Source organism: Aplysia californica, unplaced genomic scaffold (genome assembly GCF_000002075.1).
Source record: "Aplysia californica isolate F4 #8 unplaced genomic scaffold, AplCal3.0 scaffold00015, whole genome shotgun sequence".
NCBI lineage: Eukaryota > Metazoa > Mollusca > Gastropoda > Aplysiida > Aplysiidae > Aplysia > Aplysia californica.
Window position 1 is genome coordinate 2,591,867 of NW_004797285.1, and position 17,053 is coordinate 2,608,919.

Genomic DNA, 17,053 nt, shown 5'->3' on the forward strand with positions numbered 1-17,053 from the left:
TCTCTTAATTTTCTGGCATTTAGTAAAGTAGCTCAAGGCTAATTTTGAGATATTATCACCATTTCTTAAACGTTAACATACGAAACAAAACAACAACTAAAAAAATAAATAAATAAAAATATATAAAAAAATATTAAAAAATTAGAGGTTAAAATATATTTTAAAATATATATTAAAATATATATAAAAAAGTGAACGTGGGAGAAACTTCACTTCCTCATGAATGATAGCTGTAACATATAGACACACACCATTCTTGACTTTTACATTCCTTTGAGAATTTTGTACACAGTTTGTCTCAATCTTTTAGCAGAGACGGAGATGGAAAAGAACAGTAAATGATCCACGATCACAAGGCAGAGGTTACGGTTCATCACAAAAGGAACGACAACAGGAAAATTCAAACACGATCCCATACTGACACAACGATCATGAAAGTGACGAATCTATCCTTTACAATATCAACAGAGCAAAGCAAACTTAACAAGTTAACAAGCAGTTATATGAGCTGGTTTTCATTTTTTTTTCCCTTCTGAATTTAATATTTGTACCTGTCTCGGGAAGAAACCCATACAAGAAGTAATGGAGGTGTCTTTAAAATACAACTGAATTTCATTTAGATAGTATACAGAATATTGTACAACTTCATATAAATTGTAATTTATTTACAAAACTTGATATCACACAATACATAAAAGCCTCAGTGGCAGGACTTGCTCAGTGACATCTAAAGCAAATTTTAGTGAACCCAGTGGCGAGAGCATCATTATACTTATTTTGACGAAAGTAGACCCAGCTCATCCCTGTGATAATCATTACCTGAAACATATTTCACAACACCTGATACCATTCTATTGAAATTCACACTCCATATTCTCCTTTAAAGTAACACTGAGTGATCACCATTCTTGTGTCCATATTGACAGATGTCACTTGAGCCAATTAGAGGTGACGCCCTCAGGTCTGTAAAAACAACTCAAAAATCCAGAAAAATAAACAGAGCATTTAAAATTAGCTTTAAACACAGTTGAGGATACATAGGAAAAACCCCCCCAAACAATTAATCAAGTCAACAACAAAAATCTTCTCTCTGTCTTCAACGCTTCTTTCCAAAATGATGGAAGAATTAAGAAGGTATAATTCAATTCATTTTATAAGCATTTTTCTAAATTTCAAGTCAATGGTATAGAACTGCTCAGTCAGAATGAGTCATTGAGCTATTGAGCAAAGAAACAAAACACACAGCACCTGCGCAAACCAGACAGTGAACAGAAGGTCAAATCTCTTTGCCACAGAGTAAGTTGTAGAGAAGCTTTGACGTCATGCTTCAAACAGGACCAAATATATTAGCTCTTCTACCAAACAGATACATTGTAGTTTGGATCAACCAGGAACAATAGTCATCACATCACTGTGTTCACAGACTTGCTGATGGCAGTTTCCATCTTTTTAATCACTCGTTGGAGCACAAAGAAAACACTTGGGTTCAACCATCCACCCCTTGTTTGTGTCTCTGTATCAGACATCCCTGATCAACTTCTGCTGGGCAACTCGCAATGAATAATATTCATCTCCTTCCAAAAACTGTTCAGTTCTTTAAAAAAACCAAAACCAGTCAATTTTATTAATCCAAAACTTTCAAATATATCAGTAATGTTGGTTTTTTTGGCTCACATTCCCGCTGTCTCGCCAACAAACACACAATCTGATATGTTGCGGCACACAAAGCATTAAAAATGTTTTTTGCTTTACAGTTTGTAGCACACCCTTTTCAAATATAATTTCATGGCATAACTTTTTGTGAAAAAATTCTGTTCAACCACCTGATTCTGCTAAAAACTTTTGAAGGTTAACATTTCAAAAGTGTTGAGCATCTCTTGACTGCTTTGTCGGTACCATCAAGGTGACAAAATCTTGTACGTTTTATCAGGATATACTTTGAGCAGGAACAACTGCTGAGCAGGGCAAAAAAAGAAAATACTTGTTACTCCTATTACATGTCATCCTGCCCGCGTTATTACATACCTTTTGCAGAGAATTAAAAACATAGTGCACATTACAAAGTAACTGCACTGAAAGAAAGAATGAAGATACATGGCCCGCTACTATGAACAACGAAAGCCATCACCATTTGAGTTGTAAAAACATATACATACATTATAATGTCTGCCACAGAAACAATCATGGATTTCTATGCATACTTTCAAATATGTGCGCCAAGTCAAATAAATTCTGAACAGAAACAAGTCAAAATGGCAAGAGAAAAGATTTGGGAGGTGGGGAGAGATAATCCCAGCGCCAAGGGGAGTAAAGTACAGTCAACAGCAAGCACTTGTGTATCTTAACAGTAGTGTGCTATGCTGTATGCTACGAAGACAATAACATCTTGCAGGGGTTGAGAGGGTAGGGGAAAAATCATATTTGATTTGCTGAGCTTTTGTATATTTCAGTTCATATACATGAAATACCAACACAGACGGCATTGTTTATTTGTCAATGCACTCACCGACAGAAGTTTTTAAGAGTTTACCGCCAAAGGATACGATCAATGATGAGACTTCATTTTTTGATACATGCACATACATAAAAAAAATTTGCTGAGATTTTACATCTGAGTGTTGTTGCCTTATGAAAAGAGAGATGACACTATTCATTTCATTACTTTGCACACAACTGTATACTATTAATGCAGTATTTAGACAAAAGTCATAGAAACTTGCAGTCAGAAAAAGCTACATCCCAGATCTAGAATTTAAATATTTGCATTTAACTTTAGATAGTCTATTTCCACCCAAGGAAATACTTTACGTTTTATGATGCTTCCAACTTTGTCATAACAACATGAGCATATTAAAAAGGTAATTCACTCAGTTATTATGTTGAAAAAAAGAAAATATCTCAGAAGTGCCCCCCCAAAAAAGACATGCTTGTGTGTTGCGGCAATCAATAAGTATTTGACTTTACAGTAGTAGAATGTGAGAAATGGGAACAGGTTGGTCATCAGCTGCTGAGCTGCTGGTCAACTGCTGTCCTGTCACTAGACAGCCGCTGACGAATAGCCGGTCGCCCTCAGTCACATTCCGGCGCCTCTGCCCCGCCCGCGGCTCCCTGACCCTCCAGCAACTCCAGCACGTGTTCCACAGGCTCCGGTTTCCCGTCTTCCCCAACACGACATGGCTGGATAATGCCTTGCCTGGAAAACACACAAGTTTTGTTTAGTTTTTTAAAGCTTTGATAAGAGTTTTACTGCACCTGCAACACAATAGGGTCATATGAGTGCTGAACAAGGTGTTACAATAGAGTAACAAACACAAAAAAGAAAGTATTACATGTTTGATAGAAAAAAAGGGGCAAATAGCACCAGAGCAGCCGCCAACCACTCACTATGGTGTTTTGTTTCAGGTTATTTATTTATTATTATTTAATTATTTTGTTACAGGTACAAGTACAATGTACAATTCCCCACTTGACCATTTTGAAGACGACACCAAATCTGGCGGATATAGAAGACGATTCATCATTAGCTGCACCACCGTCTAAAAGGAAATCCACACTGAAGACACAGTGAGGACAGAAAATAAAAAAAGAAGCCATTGGAGTCAGAGAGGTTGCACTAGCAGAGAAGACGCAGCTACTGCTGGTGTGAAAAATAACTATTTATAATCACTGACCCTCTAAGGTATAAAAAACATAACCACTTAACCCACTCAGTACCACCACGGCCGCTTTCATTTCATAAGCCTAGTACCATAATGGCCAAGACCAGCCGGCGCTAGTAGAGTTGTTTCTAGGGAAGTGTACACGCTTGGTAACCATTGTATTTAACCAGCATTTCAATCAATCAGAAAATAGATAACCATTCTCTCCTTGAGAGCAGCAGGGACATAGCTCCGGATATTTTAGTTGGACTAAATTCAATATGTAAACAAACCACAATTCACACAGGTTAAACATATCAATTTAGTTTTCTTTGTTTTGTTATACATTTTTGTGTGTATTTTAGGACAGAAACAGAAACACTCACAAAAACAGCAAAAATATTGTACTGGCTAGTTTGGACCAAAAAAAAAGTTTTAGTCCCCAAAATGTGTCATTTTCTTAAAAGCTATAAAACATAAACAAAATAACATAGAGTCAAAATTCTTTCTGTTCTGTAAAGCTCAACATGTCTTACAGAAACCGGCCAACTTTCATAAATCTAACATAAATAGGGACAAATGGTGAAATGGTATGGGTTTAACGCCCCTATCAACACTATTAGGTTATTTAAGGGGCGAGACCTCCTAGTTTAACATCTGTCTCCGATAGGACCGAGCCAAGTGGGAAGTTCGTGTAAAGTGCCTTTTCCAAGGACACAACGTCGGACAGAGCTGAGGCTTGAACCCCTGAACCCGCAACCTCAGGATTACGAGTCCGGTAGCCTAACCACTAAGCTACCGACGTCACAAATAGGGACAGAGTAACTGGATTTTGAAAAAGGTCAATAAAAAGCTGGCAGGCAGCAGCTTGGTCTGAGCTAAGGGGCTGGCAGCGAGTGAGTTAATCAACATTTTTCTGTAAAATTCACATTGAAATGTGTTTTTATATATACATAAAAGGTGTTGAGCCAAAAAAAGAAAATTCAATAAAAATTGCCAAACTCGTTGAAAAGTGCATGTTTTTTCAATTTCATTACTTTGACGAGTGCCTGATTTCACCATGATGCCTCACATTTTATGATGATTTTTAAAAAATACACACTACATCACAAAAAAGGAGTTATTCCCTGTTGCGTGGTTCTGAGCCATCTTCCTACTGGAAATCCAGTGGTACTGAGCGGGAAAACACAGTATACGAATCATTCAAAGTAGCCAAGACTATGACTGGTGTCTTTCATTGCAGAAGGTGAGGTACTTGTGAGATTCTGTGAGTATTTTCAAGCTGCTGCTAACTCAAACAAGTCCTCACCTTGGGAACTATCATTCACATCACACAGAAGTTTTACTGCTTGGATATTGGAGAAAAAGTAAAACATTTCTACAAGCCAAAAACTGAGTACAAAATGATACAATTCAATTTGTAACATAGAAAACGCAAGAAATGAAGATGTATCTCTTACCTCTGTAGTTTGTCGATAGAGTTGAGCAGCTGTTCAGCTTCGTATTCTTTTTGTTCATCTGACATTCCGGCCATGGGGTCAGACTTACTAGGCTCCCATCGCCCTGTGATTGGATTCACTCTGAAGGAAAGAGAAACGGCCATGAGAACTTCAAGAATGATTCAAGCCAAGACACAAAATGAGCACTGCAGCCACAAAACAGAAAACAAATGACACAGACTATCACACACACACTAAGAAATGAACCCTGGTCATGAACTAAAGCAAAGACTGCTTTTTTCCCAACAACTCCCTCTGAAATCCAACCTGCCTTCAAATATGACTGATCAGTATCTGCATATACATAAAATACCTACTGCAACCACAAAAAGCTGCCCCCCCCCCCACCCCAATAAATAATTTTAAAAAACAACAAAGAAACAAAAAAACCAAAAAAAGGAAGCCCTAAAGTGCAAAACACCCCCCCCCCCCCCAAGTTATCGTCAAAAGAAATGCAATTTAACACCTAAAGAAAAACAATCCATGTAATGTGAAAAGAAAAAACAATCTTACTGGTCCTTTAGTTCAGCGTACTCTTCAGTCTCTGAATCCTCAGAATTGCTGGAGTAATCTCCCTTCCTCTGGCCACTGTCTCCAAGCTTGAGCAACCCAAACTGAGCCAGGAGACCCGCACAGTTCCCGTAACCGGTGTACTTCACCATGCGGTTCACTGGACAATGGAAAAAAAACCACCAGTGATCTTGAATTTGTCACAATCCTTAAGACTTAACTCTGTCTTGGATATAATATTTCTTGAGGGTCTGAATGGAGAGAAGCACAATGATATGATAATAATTTAGAACTGTGCAAAAATAAGACAAACCAAACAGACTCCCCCCCCCCCCCCCAAAAGATGTAATATGAAACCTACCTGTAGGGAAACGTCATTATAAACCAATGAATAACCCTGCCTGCCTCTAATTAATTATTCAGTGCTTCCTTTCTTTCTTTCGAAAGTCTTTTTGACTGGTCCTGAGTCCTCAGGAAGGCTCATAACAGTTTTTTACATTTACAAGAGCAAGCCGGTGCACTCCTCATTTTCCTCTCAAGTCCCTGGGGGATCTACATTATTGCAGCCTGCTTGATGCATACTGCTATTATACACCTGTCTATTCTTTCACTATTAATTTCTATTGTACTCATTTGCAGCTGGGTAAACTAAAAAGACCCAACAACTGTTGAGATCGATTTATGTAAGACATGATTTATTCTCTCACCATTCTCTTTACATAGAATGAAGATAAAATGAGCCACCAGGTCCTTCACAGAAGTAACAGGGGAGGTCAGAAGTTTACAAAGTCTGCAAAAGAAAGAAAAGGATAAAGTTTGCATGTGTCCAAGCATTTGTTCCCTCCTCTCAGAGTCATCATTATCATTTTGCACACTGAAAAACATGACGAAATCTGATAAAAATGTGCACTCATGATTTACAACGCCAATTGCCCTCGGTCTGCTTCTGATAGGACATATGTGTCACAACATGGTGGAACCAGGTGCTTGTCAGTTTTTGGGCATATGAAGTTATTGGTATGATCTTTCAGTTGTTGGGGGGTTTTTTTTGCTTTGGATCACAACAATATCTATCTATCTTGAATAGAAGTCAAAACATTTGCGATCTAAGGAGGTGAGGACCCTTGAGTCCGGAGTAAAATTAGCGAGAAAATGACCGCCAAAGTTTGGTGAAATCCAACGCTCGCGTGTCCTTTGAAACAACAAATTTACAATTTTCTGTGTCCTTGATCATTTTTTAATATAATCCACCCAGAACTGTGTTTAAAAAAAAAAAAAGATATTAAAGATGTTGAGGCAACATAAAACTAGTTCTAAAAATCAAATAATATTGCAGAACGGGAATAAAAATGTCGACTTCTTCCATTTCGTTGTTTCGACAAGCTACTGGGTTCACCACGAAACCACAAATATGCATCCACTTTCTCTTTAAAAAGTTAATAAATAAAAACACCCATGGATCCCTTCAGGGAAATTTAGGTTACAAAGTTACCTGCAATGAGATCATATGGAAAATCAGGTCTTACTACACAATTTCATGTACACCCCCCCCCCCTTTTGAGAATTCAATCTTCCACTCACTTGTTTCTCAGACTGTGACCCTGCTCCGGCAACTGTTTGACCTCTCCCCGCAATGGTGGCAGCACCTGGAAACAGAAGAGAAAGCAATACTATGTACTGTTCCCTTCCATTCGTCATGGACCGACCTGCAAATTATATTTCACTTACATCTACAGCAACAGTTTTCCATATCCGACAGTTGGAACTGTATGAGATTTCAAAGCAGATCATAAGCATAAACAAAAATTTTATTCTGCAGTTGTCAGGGGTATAACAACCATTTTAGGTTTCGTTTAAATTTCTCAATTTTTAAAATTAACAATATCACACTGAAAGAGGCAGTAACCCCACACAATACATTACAAAAGTATCTCAAAAACACCCTTAAATCTCTCTAAACATTCTACTTCACAACTAACCTTGAGACGACAAAACTTTCTAATGGCACGATTATGACGGCAAGCTTCACACAGGCAATGCAGGATTGGAGCCAGGCTTTCCTTTAGGCTTTTGGATGACTGTCAGAGAAGGTAGAAAATAAAGTATTTGTTTATAACACACAAAAAAAATCCTGACATAAATCACGCTTTTTTTCATTTATATACAGGGGAAAACTTTAAAAGTGAAAAAAATACTGGGTGCTTAGTCAATAGTTTAGTGACAAATGAGAAAAAATAAACAAAACAAACTTGAAAAGACATTGATATCTGAAGCAAGAAGGCCCCCAGAAAGCATCTTTTTCAGAAATCAAATAAACGAAAAGGGCAACTGTCTAAGAAAAGAATAAAGTCAAAACAAACTATTATTGAGCTGCAGCTTACAGAGGTGGGGGAGGGGCGAAGGTTTAGAACAACCCACCTCATAAACGATATAAATTCCGTTGATTGGGTGTGGGGGTGGGGGGTGGTGAAAAACTTATCACAACCAATATAATTTTGCAGCAGCACTGACCGAGTCCAGCCTGTGGTCCAGGAACTCCAGGATCACGTTGATGGCCTCCATGTTTTTTCCATCATACTCTACGTCCTTGCAGTCCATGCTCTTGTCGTCCTCCACCATTGGGGTCAGCAGCTCCTCGTAGAAGTCGGCTGGGATGTTGATGAGCAGGTTCACAATGTGGCTACGGGAACAGAGAAAGGCCACAGATGACAATATCGTCAATGCTCTCTAATTGACCTGTAAGTTCTTTATCACAGCTTTCAGGTAAATCTTTAAGAATCCTAGTTTTATGGCTAATCCAGACTTAGGTCACACTAATTTCTCTTTGAAAGCGTAGAAGCTTGTCTGTGCATTTACGCAGTTTTATAATGAAAAGGTAGGTCATCATTTAAGGAATGCCAAGTTGGGTCAGTTTGATTTCTGCCTTGACTTGGGCCATAAATGTAAAACAATAGAGTAACAATGACCGTACAAATTTCCATATTTTCTTAATCTTTTCAGAATCAAAAGCGACCAGCCTGTGGTTCTTGAAACCTGTACATAAATTTCTCACCTAAACTATAAACTAATCAAATGTGAAGGATGCTGACAAAATGAGTTACTTCTCAGATTTTAACCTAATGGAAATAGACACATCACTCTTATAGGTGAAGTTTTTACACTTTATAAATATGAAATGATAAAAGGTATGTTATACTTAAAGAATACGGTATCAATTGAAAATCTATAATTTTGACACGAGTGTCGATTTTTGGCCAATGTCTTCATTTCTTCATTTATGGATTGCGAGAAGTAACTCATTTTGTCAGCACGCCTCACCACTATTTGACAACGATTAGAATGATAACAGAAACATTTTGATGGGAACAGATCCAAAAAAAGAGCAAATCAGAAAAGTATAAGAAACAACCAAATTCACCAGAACACTCACCAACATCCCTAACACACACACACAAAAAAGTATTTAAAAAACCAATATTCCAGCAATGAGCTCAAACTTCTACTCAAAAAAAAGTAGACAAACTTCTTTCTCACCTTTGCAAGTCATCTCTTTTATCACTTGACATGATTTTGCTCATCAGAAGGTCGTGCAGGATGCTAACCAGACGCATGCAGTGTGCCTCTTCCTCCTAAAGTTACAATGAACAAAGAAACAGAAAAACAAACTTAGAAAAGTTGAGACCAAAAAGAAATTTATAGAAATTTATTTCCCTCACAATTATGCAACTTAACTGATCAACATTGGGAAACAAGAGTCAAAATATAATGCAGCAATTCGATTTAGCAGTTACAGCACTCCTAATTTAAGATACGACCCCTCCCCCCCCCAAAAAAAATAAATAAATAAAATAAATAAATAAATAAAATAAATAAATAAAATTAAAAAAAAAAAAAAATTACAAATCCAAATTTTTTTCACTATGTGGGTCAGAAACTGCACTGTGCCGGCCGGAGACCCCACCAAATACACCTGGCATGTAAAATATACATTTTCAAAATATATAAATGCAGTGCCAATGAGAGTTAAAGAGTCAGATACATTTCAAGAGGGAAAAGTACAGACAATCAATTAGTGTATAAGGACAGGTTAACTTGAAAAACAGAATTTCAGAACATCGCATCCATTATGGAAGTTACTTCCCAAATGATTCAATTCTACATCAAGAAGATTACAAAAATAAGGCAATAATAAAAACAGAAAAAATAGAATTGTCTATGAAAGAAGGTCAGTTTACCACAGATGTTATTTTTACATCAGTTTAAAAGTAAAACAAACAGACAACTGTCTTCACCGCAAAGATAACAGCTAGCAGTGATTACCTCATCGACAGACTTTTTTTCCATGGAAATGGTGAGGTTAAAGAGAATCTTCAGGATTTCTGCACACAACTCCACTTGTTGATCAGCAAGGTCTGTCTCCTGAGATTCTGCATCTCTCAGTGTAAGATCCAAAACTTCCATCAGATATGTGAACCCATGCAGTTCATACCTGACTTTCGGCCTTTAAAAAAAGGGATGAGTTTGAATGAAATGGTTATGAACATATCACCTTTTGTATTCACAATCAACCTTCTAATAAGATTAAAAGCTGGCAACTAAATCTAGAAGCTTATAAATTCTTTTGTAACACTGACACCACATTGACAGACGAAAACATGTTTCCCTCCTGCATACAACAAATTTTTTTCTTACTTGAGCATACACGGCAACTTCTATGCACTGTTGTTTACTCCCACATAAGGATCTGCTCTATCTTCACCAAACTTCACTAGTAGGGAAAAAAAACCACACACAAAACCCCCCCCCAACCTTACCTCGTTTCAATACAAGTAGGCAGTGCCGTCAAAAGAAACAAGATCCGCATGTCAAAGAACTGAGGAATAAAAATTAATAACTCACTCAAAATAACAACACAAAGTCAAGGAAAGAAAAGATAGAAATAGAAAAACACTTTTGGACAGCCACAACTGCCAAAGTTGTGAAACCATTTAAATATACTTTCTCTGCAAAAACCCTTATAAAAGCAAAACACACAAACGTTTACACAGATACAAACAATAAAGTACATACATATGCACACACAGATACACATTACAAATTTGAAACCTACAAAAAAGCATTAACCCTTTTATTGTTTATGCTTTCACATATAAAGTATAAAGTCAAATTCTTGAGAGGCAGTCGAAAAATCCTTAGTGACTACATTTCTTCGGAGATTACTTTGGCAAATAGCAAAATAAGATAAATATACAAATGTGACAAAGCAGTTTGAATTAAAAAATATATAATTGAACATTAAAACTGGAGCACAAGGAAACATTTTATATTAACTTTGTACATTTTTCCATAAGATCATATTGTAATTTCACCCCTTTGCAGCACCATGAATGTTCCACATCTCCAAACATTTTCTAGCAATGCCAAAGAAAAATTGATTTTTCGCTTAAGCCTATTTTTATTTGGTACCTAAGAAAGAGTTTTAAATTCTAAAAATCGGTTCATAAATAAAAAAGTTATTGGGTTGTAGAGGTAGGCAAAATATGGATGAATCACAAATAGGAAAATACTCCTAAACAGTGGACCATGTAGCAGCACACTCTGTAAGAAAATCGACGACATTTCAGTAATTAATTGGAGTGTCAGAAAGAAACTTGGCTACCCAATGTGTTTTTGGGTGGAGAAATCATTTTTGTAGTCAGATTTACTAACCATTACGTGATCATTTCGTTATAATAGGATGAGAGCATTTTATTTATAGCATCGTATATCAAAACATGGGATCTTTAAGAACATGTTGGCAGCGTGACTAAATAATGGCAAAGCTTTCTTTCATGACTTTAGACCAGGCAAACCATAAAAAATAATTCAATTCAATCTAACATGCCGTACAAATAAAAACCTTCGCTTTCCCGTTCAGACGCAAACACCCTGAGGCGAGATAAGCTCACCTCGGAATACCCCCCATTGCGGTGTTACAGAAAAACAGAGAGAAAAACAAACGGATGGGCGAGCCCACAATTGCCGTATTTCAAGTGACCAATGAACGGGCTAGGAATAATCATTCATGGATTTGTAGGTCACATGCATTCGTCGAGGGAGTGAGGGGAAAATGGCTGGTCTTTGTGCGAAGCCGCTTTGGACAGGGGGGTGGTGGTACATTTATAATAAATTCTAATAAACTACTAGACACAGAAAGTTCAAATTTGAGGACACTATAAAGGAAAGATAGATCTATAACCTTCTCAGCATTCAAAATCAAGCTCCTTATAGTTTTTGGTATACCCGATACGAAAGTGTTTCCGACACCAAAAATTTAGGTTAATTTAGGTGTACAAACTTCAATGTCCACATACCATTAGTTTGCCCTATTTTCTGATTGGTTGCCAAGTTTCGTTTACATTGGTCCAAAAATAGCACAGAACGAGTTTGAGAAAGTTAGTAAATTACGTTCCGACCCGGTCCAAAAATTTACCCGCAAAGGTGGACCAAAATTTCGCCGCGAGCGGAAGCCCGATTGGCATTGCTACATTTCTTGTTCACACTATCACTATCCCTGATATTCAAAATTTGTGTGTAGTTAACAAGCAATCTATATATTCCAACGGTTCCCTGTAAAAAAAGTAATGGACGATCATATCTTGCTGATGGATAGTTTCTCATATCTCAGATTATGTGTTGAAAATGCTTTCAGCTCATACTCACTTAAACCCAAGATAAAAGGAAATGTGCATAAAATTGATGAATGCAGTGTAACTTTTATGACAGGACCTCCAATGTAATGAAAGTGAAGTGGGTATAAAGAGAAATAAAATAATACCCAACATAGAATATGTTGACAAACCTTTACATCAAACTGAACATCTGGGTCTCCATAAGTTTTGAGCCTTTGTACCACTCCAACAACACATCCGGATTTACTGAAATTACAGGGACCAAACCAGAAAGTCAGCTTACATCATGCACTAGTTATATAATTTCCAAAGGGCATCAGAAGTCACTTTAAAAAATGCAAAAAACCCCAAAAACTTTTAACAATCAGAATACTCACAACATAAGGTTTAATAAAATTACATAGACCAAACAACAGTGAGCTCATAGAGCAGTAATCATACCACCCCAATAAATGCAATCACCTCTACTGACTTACATTTACCAAAGAAAAGCAAGCTAAAAAAAACTAGCTTTCAAATCATTTTTCTTCTCCCTTTTTTGACAAGATAAAGAATAAACAGAAATTTAGAAAGTCACACTTAAGTACAAAATAAACCTAAATCCACACAAAAATCTTGTTAAATACTTCTCATTTATCCACAGATTAGGCAAACTTGACTTAAGACTTAAGTGAACACACCAGTGCTGATGGATAGAGTGAGACTGTAGCAAAACTTGAGCCATTGGTGAAATTCGAAAGCCTCTAAAAAATCACATGACACAGCCCTGACAAAGCACTCACCAGTCTACTCACATTCCACTCAGGAAGGAAGGGAATTGATATATCTTTAACCAATACTGTGAGTTTGATATTACACAGTTTAGAAAGCACATAGTGAAATCCATGGGATGCAGAAATATTTTTGTTAAGTATGAATTTGGCTATGTAGGAAACCTAAAAATCTGTTTGCAACTTGTGCGCGAGATTGCATATGTTTATAAAATCTTTGTGGGAAAGACACTTACCAGCAATACCTCTGAGCTTCAATGCTGTTAAAAATAACATTGCACAGACACTTCTGAGCCTCAACCATCACTGCAAAAAAATGATAAAAAAAAAAACAACAACAAATGAAGGTCATTAAGAGTATGTAGAATTTCAAAGATATGATCAATAATTTTAAACCTACAGGTATAAACATAAACCTCCGAGCACCTGCATAAAAATCTAAAGAGGCTTTTTGAAAAAAAATTTAATCCAAGGATATACAGACAACATCATTAAAAAGATAAGCAATTTGATCAAGGTGTAACAGTGTCAGTGTAAAAAGTAGAATCCATTACACTGGTCTTTGCATTTCTCCAAAAGTGATTAAGTGATGATGGAACAGTTGCTCAAACATTAAAGAGAAAAAAGAAAAACAACAACCAAAAATACAAAAATCGTTACTACTGCATTATACTTACCGCTCTGGTCACCATCGAAAATGGTTAAAGTAGCTGCATCGACATCCTGAGTGGCGTAGTGCTCAATACCAGCCACTGTGATCAGGGTAGCCAGGGCCTTCTCACTTGTTAAAGACTGCATATTTGCTTTGTCTCGGCTAAGTATGCGAAAAGCTTGAAGGCAAGCAATAGAAGTCTTTGGAGCAATCTGCGGCTTCTTCAACCACAAAAGGATTGCTTCCACACATTCCTGTACAGAAAATTTTGACAAATATTTCATGAAACTTAAAATATCTACTGAGGTTGGGTAAAGAAGTACATCTGTAAAAAATTAACCATGAAGAGAATATAATTTACACAAAAATTAAGCTTCTCTCACAGACTTTACAGACTATTCAAACGAAACACATATGATGATTATAATAATGGAAACAATATTTAAAAAGTATCTTACTTCCATATTGGTACAGATTTGAAAAAAAAAAAAATATCTCGAATGGCATTCCAGCACACACTTTTTAAAATAAAAAAAAATATGCCACAAGAGAAAAACATTAATATCTCAGCATTTATAATTCTTTTCATAATTTTTACCTTTTTGACTTCCACGTCTAGGTTTGGGAATGAAAACACCTGAGAATTCTGTGAAAGAAAAAAAGAATTTTCCATTTTAAGGAAAACATGCTCTGGCTTCATGATTCATGAGCAAAATCAATCACTTACAGCAAAGGCCCATTGGGCCCACAGAGTTTTATAAGAAAAAGCTAGACATCTGATCATTATAATTGAACTTCTGATTATGCTATGTCCACCAGCAAGCTATCAAAGACTGAAGACAAAGATAAAAATGTACTGTGAGAACTCAATGTTGGCAAGTGAGACTGGACACTATTCAAACCTGGACAAAACATTTCAACAGCTTTCAAGAGAGATATTTTAGAAAGCTTCTTTTTAGAATGACAAGGCAAAACAAAATTATCAATTTGGAGGTCTAGAAATGATCGGAGGTTCCCACTGTTTAAAATTCATGCAACGTAGATTCAAACTGCTCAAGCACTTAAGTGGTATGAAAGATGGGGGATAATACCAGTAGACTGGCTTTAAGTAGAAAAGAAAAGGGGAATATACAAAAACATCAATGTTTATTACAAAGAAAAAAGAGACCCATGCAAGAATAGCTTGATTTGAATAGATATCACCTCTTTTTTCTTTTTCTCTCTCTTTTTTTTGGCAAATGTTTTACGGTGCTCACAATTGCATAAGGTCATATGAGTGCGCGGGACACATTAAACATTTTTCAGTCGGTAGGAAATTTTTAAATTTTGCCTGGGTGGTAGCCGAAGCTTACTCTTATCGATTTCAGACCACCAAGGGATCTTTAACGTGCGCAACTTGCAAACGGGACCTCCAAGATTTTTCGCCCTTGTCTGAGAAGGCTAGGTGTAGATCTTTCCTACCAGAATATCAGGGGTGTGGCTGAAAGACAGCAGTAAGAAGCATGAGTGAAAGTACTGACAGGTTCAAAAACCAGAAATCCGAATTAGTAAAATGCCTACGCCTGAAAATAACTCACGTTGAGAAACGTCGTTAGATAAACACACACAATATTATTAAATGCACACATTCCTTCAAGATACATGTAGTAGTAAATGTACTTTCATCAATGCATTCCTTTGACAACAATCCATCCAATCGGGTTCTGGGTCCGTAAAACAGCAACGTGCTATTCCTGGATGTTAATTTTTTCACAGATGTATTAACTAACACAGCAAAGTGTCTTATTACAATCCACACAATTTATTTTTAAAGTGTCGTGTCACTGTCACAGTCCACATTTGTACTTTTTGAACTACAACTGTGGATGCATGGTACTAGTGCACACATTGTACAGGGCTGCAGGTTGGGCTGTTGCAGTTGATGGTGTAATCGGCGGGACATAGAAATCTTTTCGTTATGTACGAATTTTGCAATGGACAAATTCTAGACCGCTCAAAGGAAGATAACCAAGTTGGACAATTAGGTCATAATTTACATGAATTATGCCCTTTGATGCAAAGCCGGCATGCTTGATGGATTCATGGCAATTTCATTTCTAAAATTTAATCCTGTAGTCCTCAGTCTTAACTTGGCTTGACATAGAAATAGCTATAGCCTGAATCTTTTGAAACAAATAAAACACTGCTTGTTCCACTGACCTTCACTTTATCAGTTTATGCCTTTTCGTCCCTGGTTCAGCACTATATCTTCCGGTGTTTTTTTCCTTTAGTTCGGAATCGCAAACGTTTAGCAGATTGGGTTTTTATGTTGATTTTTCACCCACCTCTGCTCGGATCAGCCGTTTGTCCTCAACCGAGAAACCTTTGTACGTATCTTTTGCTCTGCTATGGTTCACTCTCTACTACAACAACTTCACCTAGATCTAACTGTGCAGAACATCGGCAAGCTTCTGAATTATGGAATAGCATGTAATCTCTATTGAAGAGAAAGCGAGCGGACACACGTGGCAAAAGATAGGACCCTACCGGCTATGTGCCTTCACAAGCAGACTCTCCGTTCACATCATGTCTCAACTAAATCTACCACTCTCACTCTATGAAATCTAAAAATCAGGATCTCAGGGGGAAAAAATCGGGATCAACGACAACTCACCAAGGTGACTATAGCTTGTAACAAAATTGTTGCCGAATGTGTTGGTTCATTTTTTAAAATTGAGGAGGTTTACAATTTGTCCAACTTTTAGCACATGATTACTGTAAAACTTGTATTGAATTAGTAATGATGTAGAGTATCTAGGAATGACAGTGTAACCAAAGCACCCTTATACAAATATTATACATAAAAATGTATTATTAAAGCAAAAAATATACATTATTCATCTTAAAACGCACCTGATATAACACATTTTTAACGTTTGAGGAAAGCATAATAATGTTTTTGTCTTTTCTGACAAATTTAAACATTATTACGGCTTTGGCGGCTCAGGGTATTGTCAGAACTGTTGTGAAAATTGTGAGTAGTGTTTCTCACAACTGCTGTTTTCTATAGCTAATCTAGGTAAACAATCACTTTTGTTACACAAACTCATGTGTCCGCCCAATGAACAAGAGAACGGTACTGTGATCTGTCTGTAATTATCAAGAGTCATAGTACAGGCGTGTACACTTTTTAAAAATCCATTTGGGGAGTGCGGTTTTAATATTTTGAATTGTTAACTTGCTGAATATCATATGTGTGTGTGCCTGGTGAAAGGGACCACATGTCGCATTTTGAAAAATCCAGTTTTTTGGCATTTTCTTGTACAGAATTCAT

The 17,053-nt window shown here is 36.8% G+C and overlaps 1 protein-coding gene across 1 annotated transcript in view; it reads right to left on the reverse strand.

The window, feature by feature from the left end:
* Positions 1-518: 518 nt before the first annotated feature.
* Positions 519-17,053, reverse strand: part of LOC101848257 (synembryn-A) — a 26,255-nt gene continuing 9,720 nt past the window's right edge. The window contains exons 2-15 of the mRNA XM_005090321.3: positions 14,339-14,386; positions 13,766-13,994; positions 13,325-13,394; positions 12,489-12,564; positions 10,462-10,520; positions 9,968-10,148; positions 9,182-9,276; positions 8,159-8,327; positions 7,627-7,725; positions 7,229-7,293; positions 6,355-6,437; positions 5,651-5,807; positions 5,099-5,218; positions 519-3,193 (exon numbers count right to left, since the gene is read on the reverse strand). Of these exons, the coding sequence (XP_005090378.1) occupies positions 3,070-3,193; positions 5,099-5,218; positions 5,651-5,807; positions 6,355-6,437; positions 7,229-7,293; positions 7,627-7,725; positions 8,159-8,327; positions 9,182-9,276; positions 9,968-10,148; positions 10,462-10,520; positions 12,489-12,564; positions 13,325-13,394; positions 13,766-13,994; positions 14,339-14,386 (1,575 nt within the window). The 3' untranslated portion in view covers positions 519-3,069. The remainder of the gene's footprint in view (positions 3,194-5,098; positions 5,219-5,650; positions 5,808-6,354; positions 6,438-7,228; positions 7,294-7,626; positions 7,726-8,158; positions 8,328-9,181; positions 9,277-9,967; positions 10,149-10,461; positions 10,521-12,488; positions 12,565-13,324; positions 13,395-13,765; positions 13,995-14,338; positions 14,387-17,053) is intronic.